The sequence below is a fragment of the Myodes glareolus genome, chromosome 11 (genome assembly GCF_982192425.1).
Source record: "Myodes glareolus chromosome 11, mMyoGla1.1, whole genome shotgun sequence".
NCBI lineage: Eukaryota > Metazoa > Chordata > Mammalia > Rodentia > Cricetidae > Myodes > Myodes glareolus.
In genome coordinates this window covers 49,546,381-49,570,459 of record NC_142036.1, presented here as the reverse complement: position 1 = coordinate 49,570,459, position 24,079 = coordinate 49,546,381, and the positions used below count along the sequence as shown (strand labels likewise).

At 52.0% G+C, this 24,079-nt stretch overlaps 2 protein-coding genes across 18 annotated transcripts in view; one reads left to right on the top strand and one right to left on the bottom strand.

Moving 5' to 3' along the window:
- Window positions 1–11,597, top strand: part of Plekhg3 (pleckstrin homology and RhoGEF domain containing G3) — a 43,223-nt gene extending 31,626 nt beyond the window's left edge. For 6 of the 17 annotated variants that reach the window (XM_087911737.1, XM_087911733.1, XM_087911740.1 and 3 more), the window contains exons 13-19: window positions 3,673–3,762; window positions 4,183–4,221; window positions 4,606–4,628; window positions 5,160–5,501; window positions 6,002–6,115; window positions 8,413–9,835; window positions 10,220–11,597. In XM_087911737.1, coding sequence (XP_087767863.1) covers window positions 3,673–3,762; window positions 4,183–4,221; window positions 4,606–4,628; window positions 5,160–5,501; window positions 6,002–6,115; window positions 8,413–9,835; window positions 10,220–10,965 — 2,777 coding nt within the window. In that variant the 3' untranslated portion in view covers window positions 10,966–11,597. The remainder of the gene's footprint in view (window positions 1–3,672; window positions 3,763–4,182; window positions 4,222–4,605; window positions 4,629–5,159; window positions 5,502–6,001; window positions 6,116–8,412; window positions 9,836–10,219) is intronic. The other 11 variants (XM_087911728.1, XM_087911725.1, XM_087911730.1 and 8 more) reach the window with 11 other exon arrangements.
- A 1,543-nt stretch (window positions 11,598–13,140) lies between these two features.
- Window positions 13,141–24,079, bottom strand: part of Sptb (spectrin beta, erythrocytic) — a 127,949-nt gene continuing 117,010 nt past the window's right edge. Inside the window, exons 33-36 of the mRNA XM_087911741.1 lie at window positions 19,516–19,775; window positions 16,626–16,799; window positions 16,279–16,321; window positions 13,141–16,075 (exon numbers count right to left, since the gene is read on the bottom strand). Of these exons, the coding sequence (XP_087767867.1) occupies window positions 15,914–16,075; window positions 16,279–16,321; window positions 16,626–16,799; window positions 19,516–19,775 (639 nt within the window). The 3' untranslated portion in view covers window positions 13,141–15,913. The remainder of the gene's footprint in view (window positions 16,076–16,278; window positions 16,322–16,625; window positions 16,800–19,515; window positions 19,776–24,079) is intronic.

The following is a 24,079-nucleotide window of genomic DNA, read 5'->3' as shown; positions in this document are numbered from 1 at the left end:
ACCCCATTATCCTTATCTATGTTAGCCACACAGCTCAGTACCGTTTTCACCTGGGCAGGTTACATGTTGTCTCTTCAGTGGTCTGCGCAGGAATGGCGGAGGGAGCTTTCTCCTCTCTAGCCTTCTCCTATTCTCATTGCCCCGCCTCTACTTCCTGTCTGGTTGACCCGCCTCTACTTCCTGCCTGGCCAATCAACGTTTTATTAAAATACATGATTGGCAGAATACAGACAATTCTCCCGCACCATGGGGGTATTTGTTATTCAGGACTTGGAGTCTCTTCTTAGCCACCCAGACCTCCTTGCGTTGCTGCCCAGCCGGGAGTAGCACTTGGGCATCATGGATAGTTCTGGAGTGACAGAGCAGAGGCTGGGTGGGAGGAAAATTGCTTAGACCAAGTGGCACCAAATCCAGACAGGAAATATTTATTTTGGGTCGTACCATTTTCCTCTCCTGGGTTTTCTTCCATGACGGGATTTGCTAATGTGCTCTTGGAGTTATTAGAATGAAGTGTCTGTTTAGAAAGAGAAAACCTTGCTTTTTCAGTCTTAGCTCTGCTGTGGTGGTGTGGGTGTTCCTGTGGCTGATTTTCCCTTTTTTGCTACACTTTTCTCTCGTTTACCAATAAGTCTGAGGCCCAGGGACAGACCTGGATTAATCTATGGTGGAGTCTGGAAGCGAAACCCATGCATCAGTAGCTTAGAGCAAATGATTTTAGATTGAGACTCTTGTTTTGGCTGTAGTCACAAGTGCATTGGGTCCTGATTGGTTGGCCATCACCTGCAGGGTCCTTGAACACTTGTGATTGATACCTGAACTTTGACCTTCTGGAAGGTGGAGCCAGGTGGTCTCTGGAGAGTTTTCAGGTTTGCAGTGTTTGCTATTTTTCCAGGTGGCTTCTTTCTAGGCTAACCTGGTTTGGGTCTATAAATTTTATAGCTAAAAGCCTCAAACTAGGGTGTTGTTTTCTTGGTCTCTGGCCATCTGTAATTCTCTTCCTTTCTATAATTCTCTCCCCTTTTCTTGATCGTCCCCTCTTAGCTTGCCGTAGCTTGGCACTGAGAGAGTCTGGCTCATGGAAGTATTCAAGTGGCAGTGGTAATTATTACAGTTTCTTTTCTGGTGTTGGGATGAAATGCTCTCACTTTAGAGGAAAGGATTCATTCAGCTCACACTTCTAGGTCATAGTCCATTGCTGAGGGAAGTCAAGGCAGGAACTTAAGGTAGATCTGCTTGCTATTCCATACATTACCTGTGACCACGGAGCTCACTTTCCAGCCAAGACATAGAGCAGGAGCCGTGGAGGCTGCTGCTTGTTAGCTGACGTACTAAGGCTCATGCCCAGAATGCTTTTTTATACTGCCCAGGGAACGGCATCCTCCACAGTGGGCTGGGTCCATCAAGAAAATCTATTGCAGACATGCCCACAGGCCAACCCGATAAAGGCAGTTACTCATTTGAGACTTCCAGATGATTCTAGGCTGTGACAAGCTGACAATTAGTGCTAACTAGGACAGTCATGGTATTAATGCTACGGTTTGTCCTGACATCAGCATCAGAACTTTAGCCCTGGGAGATAGGGATATAGCTCAATGGCAGGGCACTTGGCCAACATGCCGATGCCCTAGGTTCAAGTCTTCAGTACCACAACAGACGCCTCAACCCAGAAAAGCACCCCTACACACACACAGACACACACACACACATACACACACCACTGAGGTACAGCTATGTGAAGGCCCTTAAAGCTGTTGAAGTGTGTACTTTATACACAGGTGACATGTCTGGTGTGTGAATTACAGCTCAGTAAAACTGTTGCCTCTCCACCTCAAGACTTGAGCCATCCAGGGTGGTCAGGAAATGAGCAAACGGGCAAGGCTGAAGTTTCCATGTGACAGAGAGTTTAGCCTGTGAATACTAAGAGAGTTGGCTTTTTAAAGACTCATTAACTTTCCTGAGACGTGCCTCATCTTCTGGAGCCTTCTAGAAGAGGGCGCTGACCACAGTTGCCCTTTTCCTTTTCTGGAACTGATGCTTCAGTGCCGTTGATGGTGTGGGAGCTGCCAGATGTGGTGGTGGCAGCACTGCGGGTTGCCATGGCGATGGCCTGCATCTCAGGTTTATGTTCATCATGATATTCCTTCCATGACACCAAGGAGTATTCATCCTCTTACTCCTAGCACGTTCCCTATAGCGGCTCTTCTTCCTCCTGTGTGGGAGAGATCAGTTGATGGATTTGCAAGCATTGTATGAGGAAAGGACTCAGACCACATGCTGTACAGCCTAGGTGCCCAGGCGGAGCCTTCGAGTCTTTGATACAGACAGCTGTGTCAGGCAGACAAGTCCACTTTGGGATTAGTAAGATCTGTCATGACTTTTAAACTCCTAAATATTCTTGTTATAAGCTTTCAACAGAAAGAAAAGAATATTTCTATTTCTCGCTTTGTTACATTTTAAAATCTTTCATTTTCATTACACACATTTCTCTGTGTGTGCCTAATATGTGTATTCAAGGGTGGTGGCATGTGTGTGAGGTCAGAGGACAACTTTGGGAAGTCGGTCCTTTACTTCCACCCTGTGTGCTCTGGGATCAGACTCGGGCCGTCTGGCTCAGCAGCAGGTGCCCAGCCTGATGAACCGTCTTTCTCATTTTAACATCAGCTGAGGGTGGTGGGGAGATAGTTTAGTTGATATGCTCGCCACATAGGAATGAGACCTGAATCGGATCTCCGGTGCTCACATTAATAGTTAGCTATCTATAGTTGTATGTGTCTGATCCATTGTTGGGGAGTTAGAGGCAGGAGGGTCTCTGGGGCTTGCTTGCTTTCTGTTTTACTTTCTTTTTTTTTTAAAAAATAATTTATTTAACTTCATTTTATGTACAATGGTGTGAGGGTGTTGGATCCCCTGGACCTAGAGTTACAGATGGTTGTGAGATGCCATGTGGGTGCTGGGAATTGAACTTGGGTCCTCTGGAAGAGCAACCAGTGCTCTTAACCACCGAGCCATCTCTCCAGCCCATCCGAAGCTTTTTGGATAGTCAGTCTGGCTGATTGGTAAGCTCTAGGTTTAGTGAGAGACCCTGCCTCGAAAAAATAAGGTGAGGAGCTACTGAGAAAGAATCTGACATTAACCTCTAAATGTCCTTGTGTGTATGAACACAGAACAACAAAAATGCAATCAGGAGATGGAGGATGTGGCTCTGTTGGTAGAGTGTTTGCCCAGCGTATGAGAATCCCTGGGTTCAACCCCAGCACCATGTAAAACAGGCGTGGTGTTGCACTCTTGGAATCCTAGCGCTCAGGAGGTGGGGACACAGGAGTCAAAAGTTCAGGGGTATCCTTGGCTACATATCACAGCTGAGGCCAGCTACATGAGACTTTGTCTTCTAGAAAAACAATTAGGATTACTTATGGGTGTGGATCAGGAATGTGCCTGTTGTGTTTGTCTCAGTGGGTGCTCTGTGATGGTCAGCTCGGAGACCTCTGTAGACTTTTCTGTGACTCGTAAGTTTATAGAGAATCAGTCCTAAGCTGTCACGTTTTTACCAGGCAGGTTAGGGGTGGGCTGAGTCCTCTGATCCTTCCCCTCCTGTTTCCAGTCTGTCCCCAGAAAGGCTGGGGTACAATGTAATGACACTATTAGCCTAATAGTTGTGTTTTGTGTCCCCAGAGCCTGGTTATACCCTGTTCAGCAGGGCATCACTTCCCAGCAGGCAGCAAGGATTGGAGATGCCAGGCCTTAAGGGCCGTAGAAAGTCGGGTGCGACCCCTGCTTCCCGGCTTGCACGCTATGAGGGGCTTGGTGTGGGGCGTAGCTGTGTGCTGATGGCTGTAGTAGAGGTAGAGGGGCTTGAGATGGAAATGTGGGCTAGTGGCTAGCTGGTCTGAAGTGGGTAGCATGGAGCCGATCCCTTCAGATGACTCCATAACCAAGGCCTTGCCTGGCATACTAATACAAGGACTGAGCAGTTCACTGTGTGCTGCAGAGAAGTGGCTCAGGCTTCATCTGGGGCCTCAGTAACACGGTGAAGAAAACCTCCCCGAGGCCTAGGGTGGCTGGGGGGCCAGCTAGGGTGGACTTTGGGCTGGCGGTGATGGGCTGGTGGCACTGTGAGCTTGGGACCCAGGTCAGGTGTAGCTGTTTCTTGGCTTGTGTTAACTGCCCGTTTGTGTTCTTCAGAGCCGACCAGACACCTGCTCAGGCAACTGAATGACAAAGGTGAGTGTGTGTGGAAGGGCAGTCAGGGCTCTCTAGGTGGGGTGGGAGGGTGAAAGCAGGGAGTAAGCTGGCTGAAGATTATGGAGAATAAGCTAGAGGGACTATGGCTTCATTCTTCACCCCTGATGTCTGCAGAGAGTCTCGGCTCCCCTGCCCATACACCGTGCCCTTCCTTTTGCTGCAGTGGGAGCCTAGCAGCTTGCGGAGCTTCTGAGCTCTCAGCCATCCCTTTGAAAGCCAGGACTAGGGGAGGGGTTCAGGAGTGTAGGGAGTGTGAGACTTCCCCCAGGGACTTCGTCTCTCTAAAGAGGCCCTCTCTTTTATTTACTGGTGTCTTCTTCCATGCTCCTCCCACCATGTGCTTGGACCCTGTGGTGGTGTCAGCAGCCAGAGCAGCAGGAATGAAGGTGAGTACTGGGCCTCAGAGGCCAGAGAAGGGGGCTGGAAGGAGGGAGTGTGGATGGCACTGCCCAGATCAGCCCTTAGGGACCCTTCCCCGTCTTCCTCCTACAGCAGCACCCTGTGGTGCCTGCCTGGCCTGTGTCCTCTTATTTTTCCTCTCTTGGGATATATAAGCTCGTTTGGAGACACTTTATTCCCAGCTAGATCTTAGCCCTTGCCACGTAAAATGCTCCATTCCAGAGGAGGCCAGCATTGGACACCTAGGAGTAGTTTTCTTTTTTTTTTTTTAAATATTTATTTATTGAGATAGGGTCTCTCTATGTAGCCTTGGCTGTTCTGGAACTAGCTCTGTAGATCAGGCTGGCCTCGAACTCACAGAGCTCTGCCTGCCTCTGGCTTTCCGAGTGCTGGCATTAAAGGCACTGTACCACCACCACCTAGCAGGAGTAGATTTTTATGTGAAGCCATCTCTGGCGACCTACAGGAGGGGGTTTGCCCACAGGGCAGGTCACAGGGGGCTCTTGTGCTCTGAACAGCATGCAGGCAGTGCCGGAGCCCTCCTGGACTTTGGGCAGCTACCGGCTGCACGGGATCTGCAACCAGAGGCTGAGGGGGCTGCCACGGAGGAGCTTGAGGAAGAGGAGGAGATAGTGGAGGAGGAAGAGCAGCAGCAGACCTTCCCAGTCTCCCTGGAAGACTTGGCAGGGCATGAAGGCAGTGAGAAGGTGCCTGGGCCAGAGCTCCCGGGCTCGGAGGAGGAGGAGGAGGAGAGTCTAGCAGTGGCTGAGCAGGTAGCTGACTTTGCCAGCTCCCTGCTGGCTGCCCTCCACTGCTGGCACTATCGGGCCAACGCTTTACTTTTCTCCCGGGGTGCTATGGTGAGGTGTCTCTTTGATCTCCCTTCTTCTTTGCATGTTAGCCTGGCATGTGCATGTCCTTCTGAGAGTCCCTGCCTGTGTCCTTCCCACCCTGCCCCACCCCGTCCCTTTCCCCCCAGCTGTCAGCAACTTCTTAACTCACTCACTGTCACGCTCTGGTGAGCCCCTGGCATGCACCGGTCTAGGACCGGGTACCCACTGGTATACTACCCACTGAGCAGGACTAACAGGGTTGGGGGAGGGGAAACTGGCGTCTGTTAAGTGAGAAGGTCAACTCACTGCATCTGGAAGGGAAAGTGGGATTTTTTTTTTTTTTTTTAATAAAACTGCACACTTTGTAAGGATTTCTGTGGCCCCGGACCTGCAGTTCAGGTTGTTTGGAATGGCTTGGGCATAGGGTACTTCCTGTACCTCTGGGGACTGTACCACTGTCCATGTTGGAATGGAATGCAGAAGGGACCAGGTCTCGGTTGTCAACAACTTCTTTCTGCTTGCTGCAGGGGAAGAGACACCGGGAGTCTAAAGACTCTAAAAGCTGCAGAAGGCCCAGCGACCGGTCTCCAACCAGCGCAGAGAAACGCATGAGCTTCGAGTCTGTTTCCTCCCTGCCGGAGGTGAGCAGCAAGCAGATGGGACGGAGATAGTTCAGGAGACCTGATGTCCATATCTCTGGGTCTACAGGCAGGGTGTCTTGAGCAAAGGAACTCTCTACTTCCTGACCCTTACCCCTTCCAGAGGCCTGGCCAGCCTCGGGGTGTGTGGTTTGGCTAGCAGCCAACCTGTTTCTATGAATTAAACAAAGGTGACCTTCCCTGGGCACCCTCGGACAGGCTGCCTGGAGGGGACGTAAGCATGCCCTGAAAAATATGCAAGATGCCTTAGTCCTGGCTGTGGCCACCTGGGCAAAGGGATAGACTGTGTATATCCATTGGGTACCCCACCACTGCTCCAGAAAGAGAAGAGGCTTGGAAAGACCGCTTGACAGGGTACACTCCAGGCGGCGTCTGAGGGGGGCGGTGGACCTAACTCCTTCGCTTTCTCAAAGTTAAAAGAATGAAGTCATGAGCTAGACCCCAGGTTGAGCCTCAGCTAGGACAGAGCTGAGAATCTAGATGGCCCTAGATAGAAATATAACTGTCTACTTAAGCTGCTGTAACAACATATCTTAGACCAAGAGCTTGTAAACAATGAAAGCGTGTCATTCAGAGAAGTGAGGCTGCCAAGTCCAAGATGAAGGCACCATCAGCCGGTTCACTCTTTGATGAGCATCCTCTCTCTGCTTCAGTTACATCCTTCTGTGTCCTCACAGCAAGGACACTTCTTTAGCCTCTTTTATGAGGTGTGAGTATGGAGCCCTTATGATGGAGTCACTTCCTGAAGACCCTACTTGTTCATGCTCTCACAGAGGACAGCGAGTTCTAACAGGAGTCTTCTGGGATACCACAATAGATTCAGACCATGGCGATTGTACTGTCTAGGAATGCTAGAATGTGGTGGGCCCTATGTGGAACTGAAATTGTTTAGAATCTAGTCATACGTGTTTCCATTATGCCACCAGCCCACCAAATTTTCTAGTAACCGTGTTAAGAAATAAAAAGAAGCCGGGTGGTGGGGGCACACGCCTTTAATCCCAGCACTCGGGGAGGCAGAGGCAGTTGAATCTCTGTGAGTTCGAAGTCTACAGAGTGAGTTCCAGAACAGTCAGAGCTACACGGAGAAACCCTGTCTCAAAAAACAAAAACAAAAAACAGAGAGAGAGAGAGAGAGAAGCTGGGCAGGATAGTACCTGCTTATAATCTTAGTACCCAGGAAGCAGAGGCAATAGGATCTGACACTTTAAAGCCAGCCTATATTTTATACAGAGCCTTCCAAATCTGGATGTATCTTACCCTCCCAGCAGGTCTTGATTTAGGTTGGCCTCATCTCAGATGCTCAACTAGAATGGCTGGAGGCTAGTGTGGTGGTCGGCGCGGCTCTAGATCATGGGTGCGGCTCTACAGATTATGGAGTCGCTCTGGTGCTTCCGAATTTTGTTTCTGTACCATCTTCTCCCGGAGGACTGGCTGCTCTGAGAGGCTGCCTGTGCCAGCAGCTTACGGTCCCAGTGACCAGCTGGTCAGGAGGGAACTCTCCTGTTTGCTTTCTCCTTGCCCATCTGTTGGGCATATGCAGAGACACTGGGCTCACAGGTGCTAAGACAGGTTGGCTGAGAGAAGCCAAATCCTTGCCCTCACCTTTATTACTGTGGGGAGGAGGGGGGCAGGGGGAGAGAGAGTTTTACAAGTGTAAGTGCTGGTGTGGCCATGTGCCTATCAGTGAACACATCTTAGAAGTCGGGTCTCTCTTTCCACTGTGGGATCTGGGGATTGAGCTCACCTCCAACAGTGATCTAGGACACAGTTGAATTGCTCTCTGGCCCCTGGCCCCATGGAATCTTTGGTCCCTTGGGGAAGTTGGGATATTCATTCATAATTGCTCATTGAATATCCATTCATAATTGCTCATTCCTGGATTTGATTTCTAGACTCCCAAGCTTCCTTGACATCAGGCAGGGGAATCTCCAAGATACTTCTTGCCTATGTGGCCTCCCTGGGAAACTGGATTAGTGTCCGGACACTAATCCATGTCGTCTGTTTCCACACTGTGCCTGTAGTCCCCATGCAGGCTGCCACTGAGAGAGGCTGCCACGCTGCTTCATTTCTGGTGTTTTTCTTGGGCGTGAGGACATGGGCCTGTCCTCCAGCTGCAGGGTAGCTAGAGAAATAAATGGACCTTTTGAGTCCTGCTCATTCTGATTGTCCTAAGATGCAGAACCTCCACCTGGCCTGAGAGCAGACTGTGCCATCTTGTCCCCCAAGCCTCATGAAGGAGCTTCACCCCCACCCCTAATATGTTCCCTGTTGCCTCCCAGGTTGAGACAGATCCTGAGCCTGGGGCTGAGCAGGAGGCCTTGACTGCCTTGGAAGGTCCTAGCACTGAGGAGATGCCTTCAGAGCCAGAATCTCCAGAAGTTCTGGACACACAGCTCCATGTCCCCAAGGGGTTGCTGCAGGTAGATGATCCAGTTGATGTGGCAGACTTTGTGGAGCCTGAGGGCACTGAGGACCTTAAGGCCCTGAGTAGCGAGGAGGAGGAAGAGGAGGAACTGGGAGCTCCCCAGGAGCCCGAGAGCCTGCTGCCACCCTCAGTGCTGGACCAGGCCAGTGTCATCGCCGAGAGGTTTGCCAGTAGCTTCTCTCGGCGGAGCAGCCTGGCGATGGAGGATGGGAAGTCCAGTAGCCTTGGGACACCGCGACTGATCAGCCGGAGCAGCAGTGTGCTTAGCCTGGAGGGCAGTGAGAAGGGCCTAGCCCAATGGATCAGCACTGGGGACTCCCTCAGCAACCCCCCTACCCCAGAAGTAGTCATCAGTGCAGACGTGGTCACAGACAATGGCCCTTCTGTCAATGGAACGGAATCTCCAAATTCAGGCTCTGGCTGCCCCGCAGAACCGGACAAGTCTTCCTGCAAGAAGAAGGAATCAGCGTTGTCCACCCGAGACCGGCAGTTGCTGGACAAAATCAAGAAGTACTATGAAAATGCAGAGCACCACGATGCAGGCTTCAGCATCCGGCGGCGGGAGAGCCTCTCCTACATCCCGAAAGGACTGGTGCGGAGCTCGGTGTCCAGGTTCAACAGCCTCCCCAAGCCAGATCCAGAGCCAGCAGCTCCAATTGGGTACAGGAGGCCAGGGAGTTCTCGGCCAGCCTCGTGGGCCTTGTTTGACCTCCCAGGACCCAGCCAGTCAGGCCCAGGGGACCCAGCTCCCATCACGGATGCTGAGTTCCGCCCGTCTTCGGAAATTGTGAAGATATGGGAGAGGATGGAGTCTTCAGAGAGAAGCCCACGGCCAGGGCCCGGCCAGAGCCAGGCCAACGGCTTTGAGCTCCAAGAGCCGCTGTTCATCCTGGAGGACCACGAGCTGGGGGCTATCACCGAGGAGTCTGCCGTGGCCTCTCCGGAAAGTGCCTCTCCCACGGAGCAGCCCAACCCAGCCCACCTGGCCCGGGAGCTGAAAGAGCTGGTGAGAGAGCTGAGCAGCAGTGTTCAGGGGGAGCTGGTCACCCCACTGCACCCCCGAATCATGCAGCTCTCCCACGTGATGGACGGCCATATGAGTGAGCGTGTCAAGAACAAGGTCTACCAACTGGCCCGCCAGTACAGCCTCCGAATTAAGAACATCAAGGCAGCTAGGCCACCTCTGCCATGGGACAAAGCATCTCCTGACAGGGATGAGCAGATCCCCGCCATCTCTGGCCAACCCAAGGAAGCTGGAGAGCTGTCGGGGGGCAAAGGTATGGTGGGGGCAGGAGGATTAAGAGTAGGAAAACCAATTAGAATCCAGTGTTTTTGTGGGGTTGAGAGAATAACCTCTATAGAGGCCGTGCTGGACCTCTATAGAGGTCCATGAGGTATGCAGTGAGCCTGGGCAGTCTGTTTTACACTCTGACCCATCCTGCTCTCCTGATTGAAGCCTTAGTCTGCCCCCTCCTCAGCTCTTCAAGTTGAGCAGAGAAAGCTTGGAGAAATGACCAGGGCTTCATTCCTTACAAGGAGAGAGCAGACGGGAAAGTGGGGTTTCTTCCTGCACACTCCAGTTCTCACCCATCTCTCCCCTCCCGGTTCCTTCTCTCCCTCCACAGTGATTCACGTAGCTTGCTCTTTCTCTCTCTCTGCAGCCAGGAGGAAGCCTGTGCTATCCCTCCTTAGCTATGAGCAGCTGATGGCTCAGGAACAGGGCACCTCCAAGACTTCCTCTGCTGCTGGTGCTGCGGAGACCTCCCCGCGCCGGTTCTCCCTCAGCCCTTCTGCGTTCAGCCCAAGAAGCACCTCCTCTGGGTCTCGGCCCTCCACTCGGAGCCCCCTCAGCCCCTTCGACACTGAGACCTTCAACTGGCCTGATGTCCGAGAGCTCTGCTCGAAGTATACATCCCACGACAAGGCTGCCCAAGCCGAGAGCAGCTGGCCGCGTGGCCTGCTGGTCAACCGGAGCCGCTCCTTGCCTGAGAACATAGTAGAGCCTCCTGTATCTGGCAAGGTGGGCCGCTGCAGCAGTATGAACACAAAGAGGCACCAGGGGGAAGATGGGGAGGCTTCCCAGCCGCCACCTCCTGAGTCTCCTCCCCAAAGCAGGCTGAATGGAGAGGAATCCCTGTATATCACTGCAGACCTTACCCTGGAGAACAACCAGCGAGTGATTGTCATGGAGAAGGGGCCCCATCCCAGCTCCTCTGTGGGGCTGGAGGAAGGCAGCGGGAAGGAACCGAGTTCACCAGTAGCTCTGAAAGGGCAGGGCCAAGGTTTCCTGGAGTCTACAGAGTACCAGTCCAAGGAAGAAGGTTCCAGGGACCCAACAGACACAAACAAGCAGGGTAGAGTGAGAAACCTGAGGGAGAAATTCCAGGCCTTGAACTCTGTGGGTTGACTGACCCCTGAAGGAGAGAACGGCCATGTCGAGGACTGGCATGCTTCACCAGGCCTGGCTCACTAAGGCTGTGCCTCCATTCATCTGGAAGAGTAACCGGTTTGGGGAGCGTGTGTGAACTCACCTGCTACCTGTGTTGGCACATCCCCGCCTCCCCAGGGAGGTCCTATGAGAACTTTTCTTAGGCCCAGATGAGCCACTTACCTTGTAAATACTTCTCTGATAAGAAGCCAAATATTTTATTTAAGCTTACTCTGCCCAAGGAGAGCAAGTACTGTCCTGGCTTCCCTTACTGGCTGGCCACTGCCTGGCTGAGGATCCAAGGGGAAACCTAGGAAGCAGCCTGGGCAGACTCTGCTCTTTACCTGCCTTGTCTTAGGACCTAGGCGGGAATGAGGCCAATAATTTATTGCTTTCAATCCTATGGGGTGCGTGCATGCATGTGTGTGAGCGTGTATGTATGTGTGTGAGTGTGAGCGTGCATGCACATGCGCGCATATGTCCTGTAAAGAATGTAACGAACTTAGTTCAGGTACTCTTGAAGGTTGTCTTGCTGGCCCCGTGGTTGTTGCTGATGAATACACATTTCATTATTTGCCAATGGTGCAGTAACCACTGCTGGCGCCATCCAACCAACCTGTGTGTGGCCTCCTTATTGGGGACCGCTCTGGGGAGGATTATTCACGGGTCAAGGGACATGGAATGCTCACTCAGTGTCTAAGCACAGGAAGCAGGAGACACCAGGGTGCTCCCAGGTCCGGCGGGGTACAGAGTTTGAGATGGAAACTTTGTCTCTGCCATGCCTACTTCTGTGCACTGCTCTGTCCACCCCACGACTAGCATCCTGTCTGAGACTGTTCACTGCTCTGTCCACCCCACGGCCCAGCATCCTGTCTGGGGTGGGAATCCCACATATGAGCCTTTAGCTCTTCTCCCAAAGACAAAATTGTACTAACACAACGTTGGAGTTGCGAGGGGCAAGCAGAACCCCTCAGATAAGCAAGTTTCTGGTGCCCAGTGCCGTTTCCTCTTCTCTCCCTCTCCAGCTCCTAGAAGCAGGGATCCTAGGGCCGAGGCTTAGAAATGTCCTGCGGTGGTTTGCAGTATTGTGGGAATGCACTGGCATTTTGTTAGGGTGGATCCTGTTTTTGCAGCATCCATAGAACTGTCCAGTTGCAGAGGACCGGGAATGCCCCATTTCTGGGTGGACCCTTTTCTCCATGAAGACCAGCCTTATTTCATCTGGTTTGTTCTGTCTGGGACCAGAAAGGAGGGGACTGTAGGGCCCTGGTGGTTGATAGAGAGGTCAGTCTCTTGAGTGTGTCTGCAAGTCTATAGAATTAAGACCTGGGGAATCTTCCAACCTAGGAGGATGGATTAAATCTGAACCTGGGTCCATCTAGTCGGTCCCCCCCCCCCCCCCCGCTGTCAGGTGAGTGGTGGCCTCCTGGGCATGAGCAGAGCAAGACCGCATTAGCCCATGCCCTATTAGTTGCTTTGAGTCTTCCATGGCCGTTTGATAGTCACTGAGAAGACAGCTACCGGTTTTGAGCAGGCCCATCCCAGGATGTGACACCTGATAGCAGTCGTAAAAGCCCTGGAGAGATGACTCAAACCTCTTGCAGCTAGCTGGGACACCCAGCTGTGTGCTTTCCTCACCTACGGATTGAAGGCTGCATGAGTCACTGTTTCTCAGACTCAATGATGCCACCCAGGCATGGAGTCTCAGCAGTTGTTGCTTAATGTCTTTCGAATGCTCCTCACACTCAGTGTCTAGGTGTGCCTGGGAACCTTGGACAGGGATCATTGCTTTCACTGGTACCAATCAGAATATCTGAGGGGCCTCTGAAACCCGGCGGTCTTGTATCCCACCCAGGCCAAACAACCCTGAGATGGATCCCCAAACAGATTAGGATCAGGCTCCTGCACCCTGTAGTGAACAGCATGAACAGTGGTTGCTGCGGAATGACTTTGATCTAGAGTTGATTGAATTCATGAGTGAGCAAGCTTCCTCGGGGTCTCAGAGTGGGTTTAGGGCCTGGATGCCAACAGAGTCAGCCCGTAACCCTCTCAGGAACAAACCAAAGTCTAGCGGTCCCTCTGTTTCCATGGTACCTGCCCTCTGAAGTCCAGTTCAAAGGAAGACGAGACTAGTCAAATAAACAAACAAACACGGAGTATTATTGATTTATTAGAAAAACTAGTAAATGGGATTCCTCTGGTTGTGGAAGCACATTTGAGCAGGTGGAGGACAAGGCCCAGCCAGCCCCAGGACCAGCCCCAGATGGCATGATCTGTGCCCAACAGGGTTGCATTCCTCTAGAGTCACCTCCTCTTATGTCCTCCCTGAGCTTGCTTGTCCAAGGGGCCAAGCCATGTGGCCTGCTGGCTGCCTCCTCTGAATCTGCTTCCTCTTGCTGAGAGGAGGGAGATCCAGGGCCAGCCTAGGGGACCTGTTGCCCTCCAATAGGTAGGAAGGAGAGGTGGGGGTGAGGGGGAGTGCCTACACAGACTTCTGTTAGTACCAGTGGAGGTGGGGTGGGAGGGTCCTGGGACCCTCTCTGTTCCTCCTCAGCCCGTCTGCCATGGCCCAGGACAAAGGGACAGGGAAAGGGAACTTGTCTGACCGAGCCCAGAGAGCTTCCTCCAACTACCCCGGGGAGGAAGCCTGTTATGCTGGTGTGGACGGTAGCTGTGTTAACCCAGTTTGGGAGTACTGTCAAGGAAGACCGCAAAGTAGAAAATACCAGGAGAAAAATCAGCCTGCCAGGGCACTGGGAGGGCCTAGCCCTGGAACTCAGAATTCTCCCAAAGTTGGCCACCTGCAGAGTCAGTTCTGTGCCTTGGGGCCTGAATGATGTGGGTGAGAAGTGGAAGTGGGGGTGCAGTTGACTAGCATGTGTGATCCTCTGAGATGAGATCCTAGCTCCTCCATGGGAGCCTCCCTTTTTTGGCTTTGCGGAATTTCTCACTTCAGGTGCTACGTGTGGGTACCTGTCGTGTGGGTACCTGTCGAGGGGAAATGCAGACCCCCCTCCCTTGATGTCCCCTTCCCCCAGAGACTAGACCAAGGAAAGTGCCTGAGGAAGCTGCTTGCCACCTAATGCTTCAGCCCGGAGCCCAGAGATAGACGTGCCTTCTCTCCAGTGCACCATGGCACTTTTTAATGTCAGGGGTGCACGTGCCTCCCTGTCTGCTGCTTTGGTTTCTCCAGCTGTAAGAAGAGGCTGGCGAATGGTGCCCACTGTGTTCCCCATAGAAGGGGAGGACTATAGGGTCCTGTACACCCAGGCCAAGTAAAGACGCTGCGGAGATGAGAAAATCAGGGCCCAACAGCCACGCTGGCCTCAGTGGCTGTCGTCTACTGGAGTTGCATTCATACTCACGTGTTGGGGGGGTCACAAGGTGCACCTGATCTCTGAGTTATACCTGCCTGGTCGACAAGGAGGGGTTCTGGGGAGGCCTAGGAACTGGGTGCTTCTCATTGAGCCTTACCCACGGGGAAGGCAGTAGAAACTGGCTGTGATCTCTGGGGACATGGGTGGTCTCCGAGGTGAAAAGGCCTGTTGCCTCGACTCCACCTAATTCCAGCTGCCAGGCTGAGCTGGAGCTGTGTGGTTTCCAGTTCTGTAGCAGAGAATGTCTTCAGGACCAGTGGTCCTGTTCTCCCACAGGCACGGGGAATCGCTCCCTAGGGATGGGCAGCAGAGCCCCTTTGATGCTTGGAGAGGGATGGTAGGTGTTTGGAGACCTTTATACCATGTGAGCCCCCAGAATCTAAGACTAGGCCTGCAGAAGCAAATCAGCAGGGGTCATACCTGTATGACTATGTTTCCAACATCCATCCCTATGTTCCAGGGGTAATTGTGTCCCGTGCCTGCATTTGTCACCCCTCGGTCATAATCAGAGCTCTGTGTCCAGCCACTGACCGGGTACCAACCGTATGGGGTGGGATGGGAGGACACAGTGGGCATTTAGCTTTGTGGTACTTTACTGCAGGACCTGGGTATTCAGCTTGTATCTGGCACCAGCCCTGGCCACAATATTGCTGGTTTGGTTGCAACTGGGAAAAAGAGCCGCAGTATAGAGGCAGAATCTTAAGCAGGGACCTTTCTGTCCCTCCTGCAGCAGAGGCCTGAGTCCTAATAGGCTCTAGCCAGGGTTTCCAAAGGAGTGGTGTGAGGGCTTCTGATCCCAACACTCCCCTGATGCTAGGAGGAACAAAGGGTGCCTTAGGAGGAAGGGCAGGAGGCTCATTCACTCAGGACTCACCAAAACTCTTAGCGGTGTGAGAAGGAAAAAAGAAGGGACATGCTAGCCCTGAGGAGAGAGCCCCATTTCTGAGGGAGCCCAGCGGCTAGGAGGCTGGCAGTACTCAAAGTTTGACACCCCTTATTGCCCCCTTGGTACCTCACCAGCTGGTATACCAAGCCCAGAGCTGGGGCTCTGAAGGCCCTTTCTCCTGCCCCTGAGAAGCAGGGCAACCATTGCCAGTATCCCTTTTTCCTGGCTGACTGTGGTCAGTGACCCCCTAGGGGCAGTTGCTGTGGTCGCGGGCAGTGCTGGAGGAACCCCATCAGGCTTCCCAGCTTGTTGGGGGCAGGAAGAGGAGAGTATATGCCTTACAGAACCCCGAACCGTCTCTAGCCCCAAAGGGACTGGACCTTCTGTCCCTGGAGCCCAGCCAGCTGCTTGGCGTGGGGGAGGTGGAGGGCTATTGGCAGGCATTGGGAAGGCCGGGGAGGCCAGGCAGGCAAGGCAGCTATCGCGGCGCAGTGTGGGCCCTGGGGCCGGCCCAGCAACTTGAACAGGCAGGCTGCAGGCAGTGGGTGGCAGGCAGGAGGAGGACTGGCCGCTGTGGAGATCGAGGCCGTGGGCTCCTGGTCCTTACACGTCCCGATGCACGCAGTGCTGCCTGGCTGGCCCCGCCCACGGGGGCCTCCAACTGCTACTTCTTCTTGGGGAAGAAGCTAAACCTCTTCTCCTTCTTGCCGAGGTTGGCATCAGGACCCGCAAGGGAAGGCAGAGGCAGGCTCTGTGCTTTGACACGGATGCTTTGGGACTCGTTGATGGCAGTGCTCATGCTCTGTAGCCAGAGCAGCATCTCCTCCTGTGGGCGTGGACATGGCAGGGAGTCTAGAGGAGCATAGCCCTCCTGAGGCCATGAAGGGAGGCCTGCGCTTCTGACCGCTCCCTTCCGCTCCCTTCCGCTCCCTTCCGCTCCCTTCCGAGGGAGTGCTGGGATCCAGTGTCAGGTTTCCACCCACTCCACTGCTTTGTTAGCCTCCTCTGAGTTAGGTCACCTGTACTTACCTCATCCTTGCCATGAAAGAGCCACTCACTGCCATTGCTTAACCTGGGAAGACAAAGGGTTCGGGGTTGGGGTACTGTCTCTGAAAGTCTTTGCCTGGGCCGAGAGCTAGCCACTATCCTACAGCCTCTGTGTAGGATTTCCTTACCCCCCTCTAGGGTAGCAGGCCATCCCAGAAAGCTCAAAGTCAATGAGACCGTGAGTCTTTTCATTTAAAAAACACTCTAGGAACAGCACCAGCTTGGAACTGGGCTACAGTGGGTCTCTACCATTATCGCCTAATCAAGCCATCAGCATAAAGGTTCAAAAGGCACACGGGTCAGGCCGAGGTGCAGGCACCAAAGCTCACCTCAGCTTAAATACATGCTTCTTCTTTTTATAGTTGGCAGCAATCTCACAGATGGCATGCCTCAGGGCCAGGGGCTCCTCGCCGTGGTAGGGCACCCCGAGGGCCAGGTTTTTAGCATCCTTGTAGAAGGTCAGTTGGTTGTTCCTGAGCACACAGTACAGGTTGTTCCAGGACCTGCAACAATGTGGACAGGCAGGTCACCTGCGGTCCTGACACAGCAACTCTCAGACCCTATAGCCTTGCAGCTTGTTTGTAGTGCACTTTTTTTTTTTCATGGATAAACAGTACCAGATTCTGTTGTTTAAAGAAGAGGGGAGATTAAAAACCATCTGCACGTAATTTCACCACCAGAAGGTAACTATTGTGTCCATACTGTGTCCTCCTGGACTCTGTTCTGTTCACATTTTTCTACTCACAGAGATAACTAAAATTAGATTATATTGTATATTGTTCTCTCTTTTTCTCTCTCTTTCTCTCTCTCCCCCCCCTGGGAACTGAGCCCAGGTCCTGAACATCTATCACTGAGCTACATGCCCAGTCTTCCATATTCAATTTTATATTAGGCTTTTAGGCATAACGGGTATTTCTTCATAATCTCAATACTATTTAAAAATAATTTTGCATAGCTGTATGGTAACCTATTATTGGTAGGTCTTATAATAGTGGAAAACTTATGTATTAGTAATGTGATGAATATTCCCTTTTCTTTTTTTTAGGCTTAAGAAACTACATTTACTGAGAATGTTTCTTTAACACAGTGGGAGATTGCATTTCTTTTTGGTGATACTGGGAGTTGAACCCGGGGCTACAGGCAAGCACTAGACAAGTATTGCGCTATAGCCCCACCCTTAGCTCCAAACATTCCAATGCACAGTTTGTTGCTAATAATTCTAGTGTTTGTTTTTCTTTCTAAGGTGTAAAACTTTTTAATTAATTAATTTATTTATTTTGAGACAGGATCTTACTCTGTCATCTCAGCTGGTCTGGAACTCACTATGTAGACCAAGTAGACCAAGCATGCTTCAAACTCACAAAGATAACACCACTTTTGCCTTAAAGGCGAGCGCCACTTATGTGTGTGTCTCCATGTCTGCATGTGGTTTGTGTTCACGACTGCAGGTGCCCTTGGAGGCCAGAAGAGGGCATCAGATCCCCGGGAGTGCAGGTGCCAGGAAGTAATCTTGAGTTCTTAACTGCAAGCCGTCTCTCCAAGGTCCCTTGAGTTAGAATTCAGAGCCTTGCACATGCTAGACAAATGCTCTACTTAAGAGTTACACCTCTAAGCCACTGTTTATTTCATAATTTAAATTTTACAGTGCTGGGGACTAAACCTATGCTAGACAAATGCTATGATTCTGATTGTTTCTTGAAGTTTCTTTGCATATTTATACATCAGTGTGGAGAATTAGACTTTTTATTTTGATTAATATGTATGTGTGTGTACATGTATATATTGTACTCAGTATACTGCTCTAGCCCCCTCCCCTTTTGTTTTTTGTTTGGTTTTTTGAGCCAGGATCTCAAGTCTGTAGCGTAGACTGGTCTTGAGGTTGATAGTAGAGGCATGTCTGATTCTGTCTATCATTTAAGAAAAAAAAAAAAGAAACAAAAAACCCTCAAACACCAGATTTCTGCAAATCTAGGCTCGTCTCCATGCTTGTGTTTGGAGAACACGAAGCTCCCGAGCTCACGGCAGGCTTGCCTGAGCTCCTGCACAGACAATGGGAGGCATGTTGCTGCGTTTTGATGGTAAGGAGCACTGAGAAGCACTCAGCTTTCCTGCCTCTGGTCCTCCTCCCTCTGTCTGTCTTTTGAAGGCAGATGGGGAGCTGGGAAGGCTCAGAGGGAAGAAGTACCATCTGGCCAGAGAGAGAGCTTGATTCAGGCAGAGTGGCTGCAGAGCGCTTTCCCTAAAGTCCTGGTCTCTGCTGGAACCCAGGGTCCTTCTGCCTGCCGAAAGGCAGTGGCTACTAAGTGACAGTCTTACCTCGAGCAAATGACTTAACCTCCCTGAGGTACTGTTTTCCCGTCTGGAAAATGGAAGCTGCAGTGTCCCATTGCAGATGTAAAGATCTGATCAGGCCTCCTAGAATGCCAAGCACACAGGAGGTGCCCTGGTGCCCTGTAAATGGTAGTTCCCCCTTTTCCCTGGACTCTGCACTTACACAGTGAAACTCTTCAGGGCTTTGGGTCCCCCACATGGCTGTTCCTTTTTTACATTTGAAGTAGCTTTGTTGAGTCCCCTAGGGCAGACACTGGCTTTCCACCTCCCAATGCTGCCCCATTTCTCTATCTTTGGCACTCTCCACCTGAGGCCACTTCTCTTCTGCCACAGCCTGCTGGCTCAGACCCCATAATGCTGCTAAAAGGGAAAAGACCCCAAGGAAGCCAGGCAGGGGCAGAACATATCTGGCTCTGTGGTATGCACTGGCCCTGGAGGGGTCCTGTGACAGGCATCTACAGCATTCATGTGTCCTGATCATCTCCCAGATTACAGCAAGGAAAGGGAGATCCAGATGGGTGAAGGCGAGGCCTGGATCATGACCATGTTGTCAGCACCAAGGCTTCCTGTGATAACTGGCCAGTTATCACACCATGAGCCTGCCGTGTGCCAGACCCAGCACCCATTCTGAAAAGGCCAGCTGTGACCACCATCCATCCTCACCCCATTTAAAAATGGGGAACCTCATAGGGGAGTTGGGTAATCTTTGATGAAGCCATAGTGTTTGAACTCAGAACCAAAGTCGAGATAGCCGTTTCCTACCAGGCCCAATAATAATACACATCGTGGCTGCTCTCCCCAGCATATGCCTGTGACCTCAAAGCTCTGCTTGCTGGTGGCTTGGCCCCTGGAGCTGCTCAGCCTCCCCAGTGGCCTTCCCCAACACACCTGTTCGAGGCCTTCTTGTTGGGCCCCTCTAGGTCGTGCTTTCTGCCCAGGTAGCCCTCCATCTGCACAGTGTGCCCGAGGTCCCGCTGGGCTGGCAGCGTCGTGGGCTCGTCACCCTCACTCAGGGGCGTGTCCAGGACCTTAAAGAGGGGCTCTGTGGCAGGCCTCTCCTCCCCAACGGATTTCTCCTGCTCATCCTGGTGGTGTCCTGGCAGGGGTGGTGGCTGCAGATCCTGAGGCCATGTTCCTCTTTCTTCCCCCTGCTCAGGGGCACAAGAGAGGAGCGTGCCTTCATGAGGGTTCAGGCCAGGGGTAGCTTTCCTTTGGTGCTTTCCTCCTGAACCTACTTCTCTTCTACCGCAAACTGCTGGACCGACCCCAGCTCTCCTGTGATGCTTGTGATGGGTACCTACTCATTTCACTGGACTCTGGCTCCGTTTCCCTGACCTCACAGTAGCGCAAACCCATCCCCTTCTTCACTGGCAAAAGAGGGTTGTTAGAAGAGATGGAAGGGTCTGGTGATTAACGCATCATGAGTGGGTTTTGGGGCTGTGGCCAAGCTCTCTAAGGCCTGCTCCAGGCTCCAACCCGGCTTCCTCCAGATATTTCCAACTTCAAGACACCATGGGGCTCTAGAAAGACTTCCTCTGCAGAAAGGGCCTGCCGTGTGGACACATTACAAGCCAGCTGGACAAGAGTGTTGCCTGGGTACTCTTCCGTAGCCTTCACATTGTAACCAAAGCCCCAAGTCTCCCTCGTCTTACACTATGCTGGATCTTAGCCCAAAAGTTGAGGCGTGATCCCCTCACCTTATTATAAAACAAATGGAGTCTCTTCTGGCTCTGGCAAGTCCTCTCCTGTCACCGGGTGGGAACTTGTTAGAAAGGGCAGGGTTCCTAACCATCACTGGCTGCTTGTCTTGTGGAAGGGCTGTGGTATTTACCTCTGTGTGGGGTCCCTGCAGACCAAGCCAAGCGAGGGAAGCAGCTCCTTGATGGAGGTATCGGGTGCCGGTAAAGAGAGGAGGGCATCCCGTTTCCTAGCTGGACAGCTCCTACAGGGTCTCTTTGACCTGCCCTTGTACTAAAGGCAGCAGAATGTGGGGACAGCTACCCTTCCATTGCCAAGTGAGGCAAGACCAATAAGAGGGTCTTCTTTTTTTTATATTTATTTATTATATATACAATATTCTCTCTGTGTGTATATGCCTGCAGGCCAGAAGAGGGCATCAGACCCCATTACAGATGGTTGTGAGCCACCATGTGGTTGCTGGGAATTGAACTCAGGACCTTTGGAAGAGCAGGCAATGCTCTTAACCTCTGAGCCATCTCTCCAGCCCCTAGGAGGGTCTTCTGAATGGGTACCAAACAAGGTGGTTTTACATGGGGCTAGTGCATTGTCCCTGTGGCTGACTGCCGCTCACCTCAGGAGAAGGTGGGAAGGTGTCCCTAGAAGGCACATGTGGAAGCCTGAGGAGCCCTGGAGGACCAGAGCTACCCAAGCAGTAAAGGGACCACTCTGGAGTTGGCTCTGTCTGACCTGCACCAGGAACTGACTGGAGGCTCAGAAGAACATTGGGGAGGAGCAGGGAGGAGTCAGGAAAGAGCAGGTCATGTTCCTTTCATTGGGAGCTTAGCCTTTCCCTGTTCTGAAGCAGAAGGTCAAGGGTATGGGTACCACACACTGAAACTGGGTACTTTTAGCAGCTGCAATGACGGGGCTTTGCCTGAGGTGGCGCTGTGGAATGCCAAATGGGAGAAGACTGGAGAAGCTGTGTGTGTACCCATCACTTTAAACAAGCGCTTAAGTAGGGGTCCGGTAACATTTCATTCAAAGGAAGGGAAACCTGGCTGGAAGCATTTGGAAACCACTGACCAAACACTTTTAGAGATAATGAGAAAAGCAAAGCTCAGAGGTTAATGACATTTGGGATGTCATATAGCTAATGGGTATACAAAGTAATTAGGAAACTCTACTCCAGAATCAGGCAAGCCTGCATTTTATTCCATTTCCTTCCTTTGTTAGGGTCCCATGAGGGTTGTGGCGAGGCCACTCTTCTCTGTATGCTGAAGAGTTTCTAGCTCAGAGTGTGTGCCCTGTGTCGGCCCCAAAGCTCTGAGGCCCCGAAATGCCTGCATTGCTATTTTCTAGTGAGGAACGGCAGGGATGGGACCTGAAACCTCAGTTTGGGGTCCTGTGGCCCCAGTGCAGCCTACCTCCTTCCTTGGATAGAAAGTTATGGAGGCAATTGCCTGCCTTTCAGCCCCAGACTCAAGTCTAGTGGGGCTTTCTTATCCCCCAGAGGGGACTCTGTCCAGAGGATAGAAAGTGCCCAATACCTCGCACTTTCTTATCTCTACCTCTCCTAGAGATAGGTCAGGAGGAAGCTGAAGTCTGGGAGAAGATGCCACCCCAGTACAAGGAGGAAGGCCACCAGTCTGTTACACGACTGCATTCGGCTGCCCTTCTCCCTACCCCTCTCCCAGCCTCTGCCCTATTGCAGTTGCTTCCTATGCTTTAAATCCACTCCTTTCCCAGCCTTTGAGCAATTGGCCTTTGAAAACCAAGGTAGATTTAGCTAGGGCTGACTCCTTCCTGTTGCATCCTGGGCAGGGACTAGCCAAGGCTGGAGCTGGAGTGTTTTGAACATACTTGGCTGGGTTACAAGTTAGCTAGGAAACCTGGGGGTTTCCAGTGTATGCAAAGGTTTCTTCTCTGGTCTTGCTTTTGGAGTGGATTTTTAGCACATCCTGCCTCCAACAACACACAAAGGTCAAGACCTGAGAGGGAGGAACCAAAAATGACGGCGGGGTGGAGGGCTTGATTTGGGGAGTCCTCAGTTCCCTCCTGGATCTGGGAGATACACTGAGGAAGGAAGGTGGATGCAGGGGAGGGCAGAGAGGATGGACAGGCCCCAGGGACTTTCCATCTCTTCAGCTCCCAAGGAAATCTGGCCAACTTCTGGAGGAGTAGGGGAGGATGAGGAAAAAGAAAAGAACACCCCTTCTATAGTAGCCCACCTTTTCTCCATCAAACTATGTCTCATGGTACACCGCACTTTTTCTAGTGCCCAAGGCCCACATGCTGGGTCAGACAGACCTGGGGCTAAGTCCCTAGGCATCCATAAGGAACAGGAGAAGACTCAGCAAGTCACCAAGCCTTCTTGATACTGTCTGTTTGTAGGGTAGTGCCTGCGTCCACTTTAATGGGTGATCTGAAGCCCCGCAGGGTAAGAGAGTATCTGCAAATGTTGGCTGTTATGATCCCAAGTCCTCCAGACCCATCTCCCGGCTCCGCTGAACTGTTGTGGCCAGTGTCTGTGTGGTCAGTGAGAGACCGCCTCAAACACTCTTTTGTCTCAAGTATGGGATTCTCAGGATGCCTGAGTGGCGCCTCCATGGGGAATCCTGACTGCATGCTGGCAGGCCAGGTCCTACCCGCTACTCCTCCGCTGTTTTCAGCTGGGCTACCCCAAGGCTCCAGACAGGAACAGGGACACGGTGGTGAAGTAGTAAAGCCTTTCAGGGCAGCTCCGATTCGTCCTGAAGCTCACAGAGCTTAAAGATGAAGGTGAGAAGGTGCCTCCTTCGAAGAGAGGTCAACAATGAATGGAAGGATCTGGTAATTCACCTTCGGAGTTTTCCAAAGATCTCACAACTTGGCAAAGAAGTCTACGAGGGACACTCTACCTAGCCTTATATATCCGTGGTCAGAAGTAAAGGCAGTGCTTAGAAGGGCTGCCTCCTAGCTTAAGGTCAGTCCTGCTCATAGTGTGCCTAAAAGAAGAGCATGGTTGTAGAAGTCTTTACTTTGGAATTCATAAGAGATTAGGAATTTCCCCTGGGGCTTTTTACTTGCAGCTGTGCCTCGGGAGGAGGGGCATGTAGGTAGAGTCAGCAATGAAGGCCTTATTAGGAAGGCAAGTCCCACTGGAGAAAGCTGGAGGTGGCAGGGACAGATGGAGCCCCCATGGGAGGTGAGAAGACATTCTTAAGGCTTTTTGAGGCTGAAAAGGGGTCTTGGGGAATGATTGAATCAGCCGGTCCTACCAGAGATTGGAAAACTGGGTTCCAGAAAGTCCTGGCAGGATCTGGGGTCACCTAGCATGCTAGTGGAGTAAAGGCAAGGGTCCACAGTATTGCTTCTCTGCCCGAAAAAAATGCCTTGCAAATTTGAAAGGTAGGCAGCACAGGACCCTGGGCTAGGCCTAGGCAGGCAGGTGGTCAGGGAACCAAAGGAGTCTCTGGCCAGAGACCCACCCACTGCCTGGGCTGCCTGGGCCTAGCTCCAAACCTGCCATGAATGAGTTTGAGGCCGGCAGTGTTGCTGAATGAGTTACTGCCCCTTTCTAGGATGGGTGATGCATCCAGGATTTCCCAGCAAACAGCTGGACCATGACCCATCCAATAGTGAAACTAGAGGTCAGGTTGGTGGATAGCTGGGGCAGAAGGACCAATCTTGCCTAGGTCCTAAGAGTAAATAAACTAGGAAAGAGACAGGAAGAGGTGGCCATTCTCTGTTCTCCCTGGGTGTGTATGGACTGGGAGAGATCCTTTGTACCTGT